Source organism: Trachinotus anak, unplaced genomic scaffold (genome assembly GCF_046630095.1).
Source record: "Trachinotus anak isolate AG129_WGS33_773 ecotype Australia unplaced genomic scaffold, CSIRO_AGI_Tana_v1 ptg000022l, whole genome shotgun sequence".
NCBI lineage: Eukaryota > Metazoa > Chordata > Actinopteri > Carangiformes > Carangidae > Trachinotus > Trachinotus anak.
In genome coordinates this window covers 211,782-226,657 of record NW_027273873.1, presented here as the reverse complement: position 1 = coordinate 226,657, position 14,876 = coordinate 211,782, and the positions used below count along the sequence as shown (strand labels likewise).

Genomic DNA, 14,876 nt, shown 5'->3' with positions numbered 1-14,876 from the left:
CAGGCTGTGGAGTGACAGTGTGTATTTATTTCATCTTCTCCTCCCACACACTCATACACACACATATTTAGTTACAGTTGGTGCTCAGTGTTCAGTAATAATAATAATAATAATAATATAGGCAATTATTGTCTTCAAATATAGAGCGATACACTTTGTACAAAATACCCTGCATATTACTGTCAAGTTTAACTTAAATGACGTTAAGTGCGATGTGCCGTTGTTGACTGTGAACGACACCAGAGGGCGCCACTGCTCTGAGGTCAGACTGATCATCACTCTTTAAGCCCAGGGAAATCAATCAATCAGTCAATCAATAATCATCTTTTAAAAATCATGCACAGAGTGAGTTTCATTGGTGTTTCTGCAGCTTTCAGACACGTTTCCTGGTCTTCCTCAGCAGATGAAGATAAAGCTTCAGAAACAACAAGTGTGTGAACTTTTGCTGAACTGTTGTTTCTGAGGTTGAGGCGTAAAGGTCAAAGGTCAGTGTGTGGTCGTCACAGTCTCTGACTCAGAATCAGTTTTCTGTCTTGAAACCTTTTAGCTGAAAACAAAAATGTAAAAACTGTCTCAACAACTAAAGAAGTTGATTCATTTTGTAGCTGATTTATGAAGTTGAACCATGACTGATTATTTTCATTATCAATTCACCTCCATCTTATTTTATCAGTTTTAATTTCCCAGAGTCTGAGGTGATGTCTCAAAAACAACAGAACAGAGTCAGTTCAGTGTGAAAGAAAACTGTGACCAGGACCAAAGAAACGTCTGTAACAGTTCTCATGTTCGTATGTACAGTACATGTTCTGTAAAATGCCCAGAGCTTCCTTTGGGAGTTTGTTCCTGAAATGTTTTGGTTGACAGACAGTTGAGGGAATATTTGGCTGAAAGTTTGAGCTACAAACCTGCAAACTGCTGATGATTCAGTATCAGAGGCTTAACTCCGAGTCCAGGTCGATATTCATCAAGACATTTAAAGCTCCACCCAGTCTAAAGGTAGATGTCCATGTGTTTGTGATTATAAAGCAGGTCTAGGTTCTATATTAATACTGTGGAAGTATCAAAGCCTCAGTCCACAGAGAAATGTAAAACTACACTGAGATGGTTTTTGGTTCTTAAAACCACAAACATCTCTTCTGATAAAGATCAACACTTCAGATAAAACGGTGTAACGTATGGGACCTTTAAACGGTTAAAGTAATAATAATCATTTCCAATCAAAATTTTTCAGCCCATTGTGTTTCTGTCTGGTTCCATTCAGCAACTAAACTTTGGCTGTAGGTAACTGTTGTTGTTATCATCACTTCATTTGTCAATTATATTTCAGATCAATCAATCAATCTATAAAATGATGAAAAATGCAGATCATCAGAAGTAAAGTCTTCAAACGTCGTGTTCAGTCAGACTCAGATCAACTCAGTTCAATGAGACGCTGGATCAATGACTTCATCAATAACTTGATTGATTGTTGATTACCTGACTAATCTGACTAAACTAACTAGAGATATCACCTCATGATTATCAGTTCTCATACTCATCAGTTCTGGTGCCTCTGTCAGAAAGGAACCAGGTGGATCTGAAGTTCAGGTCAGAAAGACATGGACCTGGTCTCCTGACCCTGGTCCTGTTTGGTCCACTCATCCACCACAATGATCTGCTTCAGTCTGTTGGTCGTTATGGTAACGTCTGCCACACAGGTTAAAAACACAACCTCTAAAAAGACCCTGGAACTGAAGGTCAGCGAAATAAGTAGAACACAGCATCGTCTGTCAGGAAGAATCAGCTCCACGGAACCGGACCAACATTAATATCACACATTTATACTCCACTCACTGCAAGTGTTCGTCGTCGTCGTCGTCATCGATGATACTGAGTGTGTCTTGTTTCTTTGGTGTCTCAGTGTGAACAGACTGAACCATCCACCAGTTTGCAGGTCGTCACACAGACGTGGTTTTTATACAAACAGTCCTAAATATGAGTGCAAAGGCATGCAGCTCCACCTCCACCTCCACCTCCACTGCCACAAACAGACCCAGTCTGACAAACTGAACACAACATGGTCATTGTCAGCGTCCGTGCACAGGCTGTCGATAAAGTTTGACTTCTTCACATGGACGTGACAGTGGTGTCATCCTCATCACTGTCACCATGACAACCACTGTGTACAATCCTGATGCAGAACAAATAGAATAAAATAGAATAAATATAATGATGCATTCATGCTGTGCTGACGGAGACAGATTAAAGGTCCCATATTCAGACTGAAGACCTGCAGACTGAGGACCAGCAGACTGAGGACCTGCAGACTGAGGACCTGCAGACTGAGGACCAGCAGACTGAGGACCTGCAGACTGAGGACCTGCAGACTGAGGACCAGCAGACTGAGGACCTGCAGACTGAGGACCTGCAGACTGAGGACCTGCAGACTGAGGACCTGCAGACTGAGGACCAGCTTACTGAGGACCTGCAGACTGAGGACCTGCAGACTGAGGACCAGCAGACTGAGGACCTGCAGACTGAAGACCAGCTTACTGAGGACCTGCAGACTGAGGACCTGCAGACTGAGGACCTGCAGACTGAGGACCTGCAGTCCACTGAAGTGGTGTTAACCTGCACTGACGCTGAGGGAGTTCACAAATAAACTCTGGTCACATGACTATCAGAGATCAGCTGTTTGTTTGAGCTGAAAATAAAATGACAGGTGTGAAGTTCAGGTGAATACGGGACCTTTAAGTGTGACTGTGAGCGTTTACAGTGAAGTGATCCTGTGCTGAGTGTCAGTGCTGCATTCAGGTTCCTCAGAACTAAATTACAATAATCAGATTCCTCCAACAGTCCAGCGACTGTCAGTGTGCTTGACAGGGAGGAGAGGAGAGATGGGAAGGAAGGAAGGAAAGGAGAGAGAGAAAGGAAGGAGATGAGATCCGAGGGTAGAAAACATCTGGAATCACAGGTCAACAGTTCACCTGCTGGAGAGAAAATTGTCCTGTTCAAATCCACTGATGGCCCAATCACAGGCCCCCGACCCTCAGTTTGAGAAACAGATCTGAGAGAGAACAAATCCATCGTCCTCTGTTCGTGTCTCTGTCTCACAGGAAGTCCAGCTGCTTCCAGATTAAAAGCGTGTTTCTATATTTTAGCCCATTAAACACAGACAGATGTTACAGGTGTGTCTGAGGTCGTCCAGGTGTACCCCGCCCTCTCCCGTCAGCTTGGAGTCGTCCCAGTGTCTCCATCAGTGCTTCAGTCTGGTTTCTACCTGCAGAGAGTTTGTCTGTTAAAGCTGAGGGAGGGGTGAGGTGGGAGGGACAGGTGTGCACAGCTAACCAAAGGGACACACCCCCTCTCAGAAGGACCTGGCTGATGATCCACAGAGCTGCAGTGAACCCACCTGGAGGGCGGAGCTCTGAGAAGCTGGTTTGTGGTGAGCTGAAACAAAGGATCTGATGATCTGTCCACCTTCATCTTCCTCCTCCTCTTCCTCAGTGTATCTTCATCATGGTCACAGCTTCATTGAGTCACATGATCTCTCTCTCTTTACTTTCATCAATCCAGGTTTTTTCTCTCCTTCCTCCCCCTCCATGACCCCCCCACCCATGAATGTCTGCCCCACCCCCCAGCTACCACATGTATGTCTTTGTGGTGTCAATCTGACTCCCCCCCACCTCCTCCTCCCTCGCTCCTCCCTCCCTCTCCTCTTCCTCCTCCTTGTCGTCTTTGTCCTTCTCGGCCTCGCTCTCCCACAGTGTGATGAGCGGCGGGTACAGCTCGTTCAGGGGGATGGACGTGGCGTGCTGCATGTACTTCTTCAGCGAGTGGCCGCAGGACTTGTGCTGCTGCACGCGGCGGCCCATGTAGACCACCAGCAGAGCCATGATGGACAGAGCAAACATGGAGCCCATGACGGCCGCCAACGCCACGCTGCTGCGACGTGACGCCACCAGCTCCACAGAGAAGCCCGCCTCCTTAGTGGTGACGTTCAGACAGGAGGTGTGGACGGGAGAGGAGGAGGGGGAGGAGGAGGAGGGAGAGGTTGGGGAGGGGGAGGAGCTGGGAGAGGAGGTGGGGGAGAGAGGCGAGGAGGAGACGGTGAGGCAGACGTGGTACTCTGTGGCAGGAAGGAGGTGAGTCAGATTATACTCCTGAACGTCGACTGGGACCTGGACAGAGACAGAGACACAGAGACACCTTAAACCTGTAGTGACCTCACTCTGACATCATCACCTGTATGTTAAACCTGTTAACAGCTGATCCTTCATGAGGTGTGGTGTCTGTGTCACATGATGAATCAATCAGGAGGGGGCGGGTCTAACAGGGACCGTCCTCACTGGTTTACCTCCCCCTCTCCTGCTCAGCTGATCTGTGGCGCCCCCCCCAACCCTTTGTTCACCATCCTCTGTCTCAGTCCTGCTGACACATGAACTCACCACAGACACTGGACTGTCCCACTGTCGTTACAGACAGTGAACTCACCACAGACACTGGACTGTCCCACTGACAGTGAACGGGTGTAGACAGCTGTAGACAGGTGTAGGCAGGTGTAGGCAGGTGGATGTGCTCACCTTGGCAGTGTAGCTGATCTGAGGGTTGTCTATGTGCACGGTGGCGCTGGTCCACCGGGGCAGAGGGAGGGGGGCGTCCTGCTGGCTCTGACCCACAGATGAAGGTCCTCCACTGGGATACAACTTCCACTCCAACACCACCGACTGGGCGTGAACCACCTGCACAGGAAACAGGAAGTACACCTCCAGAGTTTAAAGGACCAAAGTCATGATATGAAGCGCGTTTGACCGGAGTCCTGAACAGAAGATGCTCGTACCTTCGCCAGAACCACCAGAGAGGCTGCAGGGCCGGACCAGCTCCCCAGCCAGGGCTGCTCTCTGCTGGACTCTCCATCCCGCCAGGCGTCCCCCTCCGACCACCAGCCCACAAACCCCTGAGAGTCCACAAACACGGACACGCTCTTCGTGTCTGCTCCCTCCATGTTCCACGCCACACAGGTATACACACCTGAGAGAGAGACAGGTGGACAGTCAGACGGAAACACAGAACTTGAGCTGAGTAAACTTTGTGTTGGATGAAGTTTTTTGGCAGATGCTAAATATCAAAAGCTTCTGATAAAAATTATTTATCTATCATTTATTTTATTTTGACGATCAGGTTATAGCAACGTCAGCGTGTCCTCCTACCACTGGAGGGCTCCTCTGTGGCCCCTCCTTCATCCTTAGACTGGGGAGATTTAGTTCAACAGTTTTTATTCTAACTCCTCGTTTCACCTGAGCAGAGTTTTCACAGTAACGTTAAAACTCACTAACACATATTAAATGTTGACATGAACCTTGTGTTCAGACACGTGGACAAATTAAAATCACCTGGACGGACACATGAAGGGTTTTGATGCTGTTCAGTCTGAGGTGGTGGTGACTTCAGCCTCTTGTGGTCAAAATGAGAATTGCAACAACAAACACTTTTCTCAGGACGTCCGTGTAAACCCCGGAGGGACTGATGAAAACTGAACTTTAGACCTGGACCAGGTCTTGGAGCTCGGCAGCTCCCCTGCAGGACTGACCTGCGTCTGACGGCTCGGCGTGTTCGATCACCAACGCTCCGGGGGCTGACACACGATGCTTCTTCTTCTTGCTCAGGCCACGCCCCTCCTCTGATATGATTGGTGCAGCCACTGCCTCAGAGCTCACCTGACCAGGTAAAGAAGAGAGGTGTACCGTGGTAACATTAACACACACACACACACACACACACACACACACACACACATGACCCCACCCACCTTGTCTCCAGTGGGCGTTACCCAGTAGAACTGGGGGGCGGGGTCAGCGTCCGCCCAGCACTCCAGTGTGATTGGCTGGCCGGCGCTGACGTTCATGGTCAGCGGGAAGGAGTGAGGAGAGATGTGAGGCAGGCAGCTGTTGGCCCCGCCTCCGCCGGCCACGCCCCACCCGGCCGCCACCACCTCCTGCAGCTCCTGGCCAATCAGGTGAGGCGGGGAGGAGCAGAGGGTGATGTACGACTCCAGCAGCTTGAGATGTGATTGGTTGCCGAGGTGAGGCCCCCAGGAGGAGAGACAGTCACACCGCAGGGGGTTAGAGTGGAGAGACACCTCCTCCAGGGAGGGGAGGGAGGAGAGCAGGTCTCCAGAGAGGAGGCTGAGCTGGTTATTATGGAGGAGGAGAGTCCGGAGGGAGGACAGGTTACTGAGGAGAGGAGAGGAGACAAGGAGAGGAGGAGAGGAGGGAAAATGGTAATTGAGGAGGAGAGAAAACAGATTTGTGTGAAATCTTTGTGGATTTAAAAAGATCGGACGTGTTAGCAGACGTTTGGTCATGTGACCGTCGTCACCTGAAGGCCTGCGGGTCGACGTACGACAGCCGCGGGTTGCTGCAGAGCTCCAGTTTGGCGAGTTCTGGAAGGTTCTGGAAAGCTGCTCGCTCCACCATCAGCAGCTCCTGCATGTTGTTGAGGCTGAACACAAACACAACCCACATTTATTCCAACACACAACCTGAAACTACACAACAAGCTCACAGCCAGAGGGGAGACAGCACCAACAGGATTCAGCTGGCTCCTCCTTCAGTCCACTACCAGATCAGACCTGGGACGGGATCAGGGCCAGAAGAGAGGAGGTGTATCCTCAGACTCACCTGAGCTCCTCCAGGTGCTGAAGGTTCTGGAAATCTCCCTGCTGGACTCGGCTGATTGGGTTCCTGTTCAGGTCCAGAAACTTCAGGTTAGGGAGCATGCTCAGAGCATCCCGGGGAACAGACCTGCAGGAGAACAACAGTTCATCAGCATCACCCAGAACAGTGACAGGACACGACAGGGACCAAAGGGAATCGAACCTGCAACCAAAGTCAGACGCACCTGAGCCGGTTGTCGTAGAAGGAGAGGCTCTCCAGGTAGTCCAGGCCCAGGAAGGCAGCGGAGGGGACGGAGGCCAGTCCCATTCCAGCCAGCACCAGGCTGTGGAGGCGGGACAGAGGCAGGAAGTTCTTCTCCTCCAGACCCAGGATGGGGTTCTCCCCGATCATCAGGATCTCCAGGGACGGCAAGGACTCAAACCAGCGACTGTCGATGGCCACCAGCCGGTTGGAGTTCAGGTGAAGCCTGAGAAGAAAAACTTAATGTTATGATCAGAAATTCAACTTAAACTAAGTTTTAAAGCCTGATGTGTTTTTTTAGGTGGTTTCTGAGAAAGGTCGAGTGGTCCTTTAGGAGGTTCCATAGGTTCTTCATGAGGTTTTATAGATCGTTTAGGTCAGGAGTCGTCAACCCGCGGCTCCGGAGCCGCATGTGGCTCTTTCATCCCTCTGCTGCGGCTCCCTGTGGTTTTGGAAAATAAATAATGAGTATTTAATTTCAATTTATTTTATTTTAGTTCATTAGTTTTTTAAATATTATTCTAAATTTGAAGATTATGGTGATCTTGTAATATTAAAATAAAACGTGTTTATTTTTTTGTCGCTCAAAATATGCGTCACAACCGCCGATATGGGACACCCGCCGGCAACTTAATATATTGAGCTTTTCGACCCCCGGTAGGTCAGCCATGGATAAATCCAAGAAAAGAAAAGTTTTTGTAGAAAAGAGAACGTTTAATGCTACGTGGGCAGATTCATTTGCTTTCACTGCTGACGAGGAAAACTCAAATAGACACTGAGTATTTTATTTGAAAGTAACCTTCAACCCAGCGTCTTTTTTTTTCGGAGTTCAAAATGTTTTTGTTCAGATCAGAATCAGAAATAAAATTTCGTTTTCTCTGCAGCAGTTCATTGATTTCATAAATGCAACACACTATAGTTTTTTTATACATAGCATAAAAAAACAATATATGCAGTGTTATCTTCATTTTAGATGTCAAAAGGGTTTTGTGGCTCCAAGTGTTTTCTCTTCTGTGGGAAATGGGTCCAAATGGCTCTTTGAGTGTTTAAGGTTGCCGACCCCTGGTCTAGGTGATCTGCTGGTCCTTTAGGAGGTTCTTCTGTTCCCACAAGTGGTTTTTGTGACCAGTGAAGGAGTTTTTAGGGGACATTTAAGTGGTTCTTATTGACCTTGGAGTGATCTAGTTGTCAGGGTTGAAATGAAGAAGAAGAAGAAGAAGAAGAAGAAGAAGAAGAAGAAGAAGAAGAAGAAGCAGAAGAAGAAGAAGTGTTGTTACCGCAGCAGGTTGGTGAGGCCGGCGAAGGCTTTGGGTCCAATGGAGGAGATGTGGTTGTGGTTGATGTAGAGCTCCTCCAGACTGGACAGGTTCCTCAGACTGAAGTCCTCCAGCTCCTCAATGTGATTCTCCTCCAGGTACAGAGTCACCAGCCGAGCAAGAGAGGACACGCCCACAGAGCTCACCTGGACAGAGACACAGGAACACCTCTTCATGAGCGGACTGTGCTCGGAGGCAAGGATGCAACAACAATCCAAATGTGTGTGTCTGTGTGTGTGTGTCTGTGTGTCTGTGAGTGTGTGTGTGTTTATGTCTGTGTGTGTGTCTGTGTGTGTGTGTGTGTGTTTCTGTGTGTGTGTGTGTCTATGTGTGCATCTGTTTGTTTGTGTGTGTGTGTGTGTGTGTTTATTTCTGTGTGTGTGTGAGTGTGTTTCTGTTTGTGTGTGTGTGTGAGTGTGTGTGTGTGTGTGTCACCTGTGTGAAGTGGTTCTGTGACAGGTCCAGCTCCGTCAGGTTGGTCAGACTCTGCAGTTCAGTCGTGATGGATGAGATGTTGTTGCTCTGCAGCAGCAGCACCTGCAACACAACAACACAACATACTCACGACACATTCATAACATAGTGTTACCTGTGTGATGTCACTGTTACCTGTGTGATGTCACTCTTACCTGTGTGTCAGATGAAATGTTGGCAGGTACTCTCTGCAGGTGGAGCTCATTACAGTCGACCGTCTTGGCCTGGTGATACACAGACTGTGGTGTGTACCAGGGCCGCGTCTCACACACACACTGCAGAGGGCACAGCACAGCGCCACCTACAGGACACAACACACACCAAACCTCTGTTTAAAAACTGATGATTTAAACTCACCTGCATGTGCAGGTCATCACGTGTCCCTCTTCATCTATAAAACATCATGGTTCTTTACCTTGGCTGGCCAGCCCAGCACACACTGACGATGTCATGAAGCAGAGGAGCAGCACGAAGAGGACTGCAGATCCCATGGTGCACTGGGCTGGAGGAGGTGCTGGCTAAATGATGACAACAGCTTCCTCCAGGTGATCAGCAGGAGGTGAGTCTCATCTACAGCTGAGAGATTCAAAGTCGTTCATGAACTCATTAATATACCAACTATTAAAATCCAGTAATATCTCATTCTGAAAGGCTCCACTCTGCATAATGAGAACTTTTACTTCTGCTACTTTAAATACACTGAGATGTTCGTACTTTAACCTGAAAGCAGGACTCTAACCTGTGTTTCACATTCAGCCTCTGTCACACATCAGAGTGAAACCTGCTGAGAGTCAGTGCAGACGCTGCATTTGTTTTATTTATGTGTTTCATTTATGGGGGGGGGGGGGGCTGTCACTGGCTGAGCTGCAGTTTAAACCTGTGCTGTCACATGATCACTGAAACCTCACAGCTGTGTCCTCAGGTTCAGCGTGTACAGGTGACCTGGGAGGTAAACCTGCTGTTTCCACACTGACACTGACACAGATGTGTCTCAGAGACACAACATCTGGATTAAATGAGTCTTCATCAGGTTTGAGGAGGAATTGTCAACAGTCACATGACTCAGAGTAACAGACTCTGATGGGAGAAACAGAGACTGACTTAGACGTCACATTTTATTTTATGGTTCATTTTTGTCCCAGCAGGAGCTTCTAGTTTCCCAGGTGGACCTGAACGCAGCGCAGTGAGACAGATCGTTCAAACCTCTGACCCTCCTCCTTCTTGTTAACAACAGACTGAAGGAGGGCTCATCTCTGCTCCAACATCTGAACACATCTCCTCCCCCTCCTCCCCCTCCTCCACCTCCTCCACCTCCTCCACCTCCTCCACCGTCCTGCTGCTGAACAGATGGAATATTGATGAGGTGATATTAATTATTTAATGAGCTGCGAGCGCCTCGTTAAGTGTCCTGCTGCAGAGGATGTGATTGGAGGAGAGACGGAGAAACTGGTTAATTTACTCTGAGCAGTCAGACGCACACAGACACACACACGCAGACACACACAGACGCACACAGACACACACACACAGGTGGGAGGGGACATAAATATAGAACAAACCAGCCCCCTCTGCTAACGAGCTCAGACTCTGCAGTGAGAACAACAGGAAGCAGCTTCACATCTGTTTGAGATGATAAAGATTTCAAAATAAGACGGAGCTGACTGCGGTGGACAAACTGCAGCTCTGCTCACAAACACTGAATCAGACACGAGTCTCAGTTTTAGTTTCATCAACTGAACGACAGTGAAAACGCCAAAAACTGTGAACTGAAAAACAAACGAACTCACGACTGCTTCAGTCTTAATCTGACGGATTTAACCACAATGACCTTGAACTCCTCGTCTCTGACTCACCTCAGAATCAGACTGAATTATGTCCAGATCGGTCGTCCCTTGATGTTTAGTTTGAGGTCACAGCACCTGATTGATCACCTGATTGATCACCTGATTGATCACCTGATTGATCCTTTAGTTTTGAACTAAACACATAAACATACTGAACACGTTTCATGTGAGCAGCTCAAAACTTTACTGATGAAAACAAGAACAAAATCTCAACAAACTCAAATGTGAGGTTTAATCTAAGACGACACCTGAGTCCAGCTGACATGTTTACATGACATCACTGCGCTCACCTGCTGCGGTAGAATCAGGAAACCTCAGGTGAGCTGCTGTGTGTCCACAGTCTGTCAGCCAGGTGAACATCATTGTCTGATCTGTCCTGATGATGTTCACCTGTCACAGCTCACCTGGTCCGACGAGGCTGTGCTGCTCACACCACAAGACTGATTCCAGACCAGGTCTACTGGTCCAGGATCAGTCCACTTGGAGAAATCCAGACCGATCAAAGACGTGATCGTCGGTGCGGTGCAGACTGTGACAGTTCAGGTGTCACGTACGACCCCCCGTCACACCTTTGCTTTCCCATGAGCCACTTGTTTCCAAAGTGAACATCCAGTGTTCAGCAGCTCAGGTCTCTGAACCCGTCCCAACAGACACGAGCTCCGAGTCTCTGCCCACAGCGTTTTAGTGTCACATGAAAGAGACAAGAGTGAACGAACGCTGAGGAGGAGGAGAGGGTTAACGAACGCTGAGGAGGAGGTTAACGAGAGCTGAGGAGGAGGAGAGGGTTAACGAGAGCTGAGGAGGAGGAGAGGGTTAACGAGAGATGAAGAGGAGGAGAAGGGTAACGAGAGCTGAGGAGGAGGAGAGGGTTAACGAGAGCTGAGGAGGAGGTTAACGAGAGCTGAGGAGGAGGAGAGGGTTAACGAGAGCTGAGGAGGAGGAGAGGGTTAACGAGAGATGAAGAGGAGGAGAAGGGTAACGAGAGCTGAGGAGGAGGAGAGGGTTAACGAGAGCTGAGGAGGAGGAGAGGGTTAACGAGAGATGAAGAGGAGGAGAAGGGTAACGAGAGCTGAGGAGGAGGAGAGGGTTAACGAACGCTGAGGAGTAGGAGAGGGTTAACGAGAGATGAAGAGGAGGAGAGGGTTAACGAGAGCTGAGGAGGTGAAGGAGGCAGCAGAGAAGTGATTATATAAAGCAGCAGTGTTACTGTGGAAACCTCCTGAATGTGGAAGTGACTGAAGTGAAGAAACTCTGACCTACTTTATGGAGTTTGAGAAGAATCATTACACAACAACTCAGCTCGGCCCAGGGTTCCCTGAACACATCTCACTTCCCTCCCTGAGGAGAGGAGACGAGGACAGGAGACGAGGAGAGGAGACGAGGAGAGGAGAAACACCGACAGCTGATTGAAAACTAGAGTAAGGGACCTTGAGTGCAGATGCTGCTCACCTGCTCATTCTTTATGCTAAGCTAACTGTTTCCACCTAAACCCAGTCTTTATGCTAAGCTAACTGTTTCCACCTAAACCCAGTCTTTATGCTAAGCTAACTGTTTCCACCTAAACCCAGTCTTTATGCTAAGCTAACTGTTTCCACCTAAACCCAGTCTTTATGCTAAGCTAAGCTAATCCCGGCCTGACTCTGAAATGTTGACCTGTCCCTTTAATTCTGCTGCTGTTGAATGTTCCTCCATCATTTTTGTTGTTAGTGTTGTTGTTGTCAGAGTTGAGCCTGTGTGTGTGTGTGTGTGTGTGTGTGTGTGTGTGTGTGTGTGTGCAGGTTCAGGTTCTTCCTGGTTCAGGTCTTAGGTGTGCTCTCAGGGTCTGTTCACCTTCATGACGTCAGCACTTCACAGACACACACACCGCTTCAGCTCGACTCACCGGGACCGGGTCTCCCTCTCTCTGGTCCCGGACCCTCACAGCGGGACTGAACCGGAGGACAGACGCCCAGGTTCTCACCTTGCTCCTCCGCCTGCAGCTCCTCCTGCTCCGCGCCGCAGCGGAACCACAGTCCGGTAGAGTCCCGCAGAAACCGAGTCCCGCAGGCTCAGGTTCTTCTCCGGCTCACCCGGGTTTTGTTGATCCGGATGAGGGCGGACCGGGTCCTGCTGCTGCCGCTTTTATCTGAAGCGTCCCTCCCTCTCTCTCTCCTGTCCTCTGTCAGGTCCGCAGCAGCTGACTCGGGATCAGCCAATGGGATTTATAGGCCACTGGATGACGGACCAATCAGAGCGCGGATGCTGCACAGAGGCGATGGAGGGGGGCGGGGGTCTCCTGACATGACGTAATGCTCCAGATTCTCCTAATGACTGTGTCTGAGTCTCTTCTTTCTACTTCACTTCTTCTTCTGTGGTGTCTGTTCCTCAGCTCAGTGGCACATCAGAGGAAGAAGAAGAAGAACACACACACACACACACACACACACACACACACACACTCAAACACACACTTGTACTTCTATCTTTGTGAGGACTCTCATTGACATAATGCATTCCCTAGCCCCTGACCCTAACCTTAACCATCACACCTGAGAGCCTAACCCTGACCCTGACCCTGACCTTAACCTAAACCTAATTCTAACCATAACTCTGAAACCACGTCTTAACCCTCAACATGTGATTTGAAGGCGTCTCAAAAAGTGAGGACCGGCCAAAATGTCTTAGTACACACACACACACACACACACACACACACACACACACACACACACACACACACACACACACAGCTGACACTGATCAATCTGATTTGTTTGTTTAACTGCTGGGAAACACATCAGTAGTGTGTGTGTGTGTGTTTGTCAGACAGGATGACTGTGAACAATGAAAGGAGATGATGATGATCATCATCATCATCATCATCGTGGTCCTCAGTGATGTCACAGTGATCCTGTAAATCTTCAGTCTGAGTCAGTTACTGTTACACAAACATCATCATGTGGTTTCAGCTCTGACTGGATCTTTGTCGGTGACGTTCCTCCGTCGCTCTCCTCCGCTCCGTCAGCGTCCTGAGGTCAGAGCACAGTCAGGTACAGGTGATGAAGGTGATGACAAACTGATCCAGTCTCAACTCTGCTTCCTCAGCCCACAATCTCCCACAATGCAAAGCTGTTTTTTCTGCCAACCTGCTTTATCTGTAAATGTGTGTCAACCTGTTCTCTGAGGCTGTGTGTGTGTGTGTGTGTGTGTTCTCAGCCACGCTCTGGTCTCACCTGTACCTGTTCCTCATGAAATCAACCAGACCTCTGTTTACATGTTGTTGTGTTCTTACATCATCACAAATGACTTTAATCGTGGTCAGGCTCCGTCTCATTGGTGGCCTGTCAGTGATGTCATATCCTCTCTGCTCATGCGTCAGTGTTGTGTTTGTCTGACAGAAGCTCAGTTTGAAGTCTCATGTTTCAGATCCTCCAGTCAGTGACTTTAACTGGGAACCAGTTTGATTCAGAGTTTTTACTGGTTCTGATCAGCTGCTCTGGTTGTTGAGGATCCAGCTCCAGGTCGAAACCTCCTGAACCACTGACACTGAAGGATCCAGACCAGGAAGAGACTACAACTCCCATGATCCCACACTGCTTCATGATGTCACCCAATGGCATCTGTTGTTATAGTCTTGACTGCGAGAAGCAGAAGTGACAGACTGAGAGTTTCAGATCAATGTGGATTTAAAGAGGAGTTTTAGGTTTGTGTCTCAGACAGATGTGATTTTGTGTGTTTGTAGTTCAGAGGTTATTTACTCCAAAGAAACAGTGGTGTGTTTCAGCTGGTGTTGTCATAACAAACTGTCATCAGCACTTCCTGTCAGACTGACTCACACTGATCAATATCACATGATACCAGGTTAAATAAGATTAGAGTTTTATCTGGAGGAGCTTCATTTAAAATTTACCTTACGTGATTTTGAGAAACACTGTGTGTGTGTGTGAACTCCCACTGAGTGAAAACAATCCTGCTGCCTCTGAAATCCAGCTTAGTTTGGATTAAGACTCAAGTAAACATTAAAGCCCATCAGTGTGTGTGTGTGTGTGTGTTTGGGTGAGGGAGGGGGAATCATGAACACTGACATCACAGCCACAATAAAAAATACAGATGTAACATCTCTTGATTTTCCCAGGGCCCCTGAACAACACACCTGAACTGAATCCTAACATTAAACAGCTGTAAACATCAGTCATCCAATCACAGCTCAGTGATGAGTCATTAAACTCGATGTCTCACTCTGTGGAAAAAACAGACGCGTTTAACGAAATAAACATGAACTCTGATATGATCCAGCTCAGTAACAGCAGCTGTTCAGTTTCTCTGACTCTTGTTTCCATGGTAACAAATCGCCGTGTAACAACAGA

The 14,876-nt window shown here is 48.4% G+C and overlaps 1 protein-coding gene across 3 annotated transcripts; it reads right to left on the bottom strand.

Moving 5' to 3' along the window:
• Nucleotides 1-5: 5 nt before the first annotated feature.
• LOC139606514 (leucine-rich repeat neuronal protein 1) lies at nt 6-13,164 on the bottom strand. Of its 3 annotated transcripts, none has more exons than XM_071458724.1 (13): nt 12,361-13,164; nt 9,102-9,262; nt 8,842-8,987; nt 8,648-8,749; nt 8,174-8,358; nt 6,880-7,122; nt 6,660-6,782; nt 6,358-6,480; nt 5,789-6,212; nt 5,570-5,696; nt 4,820-5,010; nt 4,563-4,721; nt 6-4,160 (listed from the first exon to the last, which is right to left on the bottom strand). In XM_071458724.1, the coding sequence occupies exons 2-13, from the start codon at nt 9,175-9,177 to the stop codon at nt 3,621-3,623; spliced, it is 2,439 nt and encodes an 812-aa protein (XP_071314825.1). In that variant the 5' UTR covers nt 9,178-9,262; nt 12,361-13,164; the 3' UTR covers nt 6-3,620. The 3 variants fall into 3 exon arrangements, with proteins under 3 accessions (XP_071314825.1, XP_071314823.1, XP_071314824.1); XM_071458722.1 differs by having other exon boundaries at nt 12,413-13,163; XM_071458723.1 differs by having other exon boundaries at nt 12,491-13,163.
• Nucleotides 13,165-14,876: the final 1,712 nt, after the last annotated feature.

Coding starts and splice junctions, on each gene's coding strand:
- LOC139606514 (XM_071458724.1), bottom strand. CDS start 9,177: ATGGGATCTGCAGTCCTCTTCGTGCTGCTCCTCTGCTTCATGACATCG. Junction 7,123..8,173: donor GGCCTCACCAACCTGCTGCG/GTAACAACACTT, acceptor TTTTCTTCTCAG/GCTTCACCTGAACTCCAACC. Junction 4,161..4,562: donor AGATCAGCTACACTGCCAAG/GTGAGCACATCC, acceptor GTCTCTGTCCAG/GTCCCAGTCGACGTTCAGGA.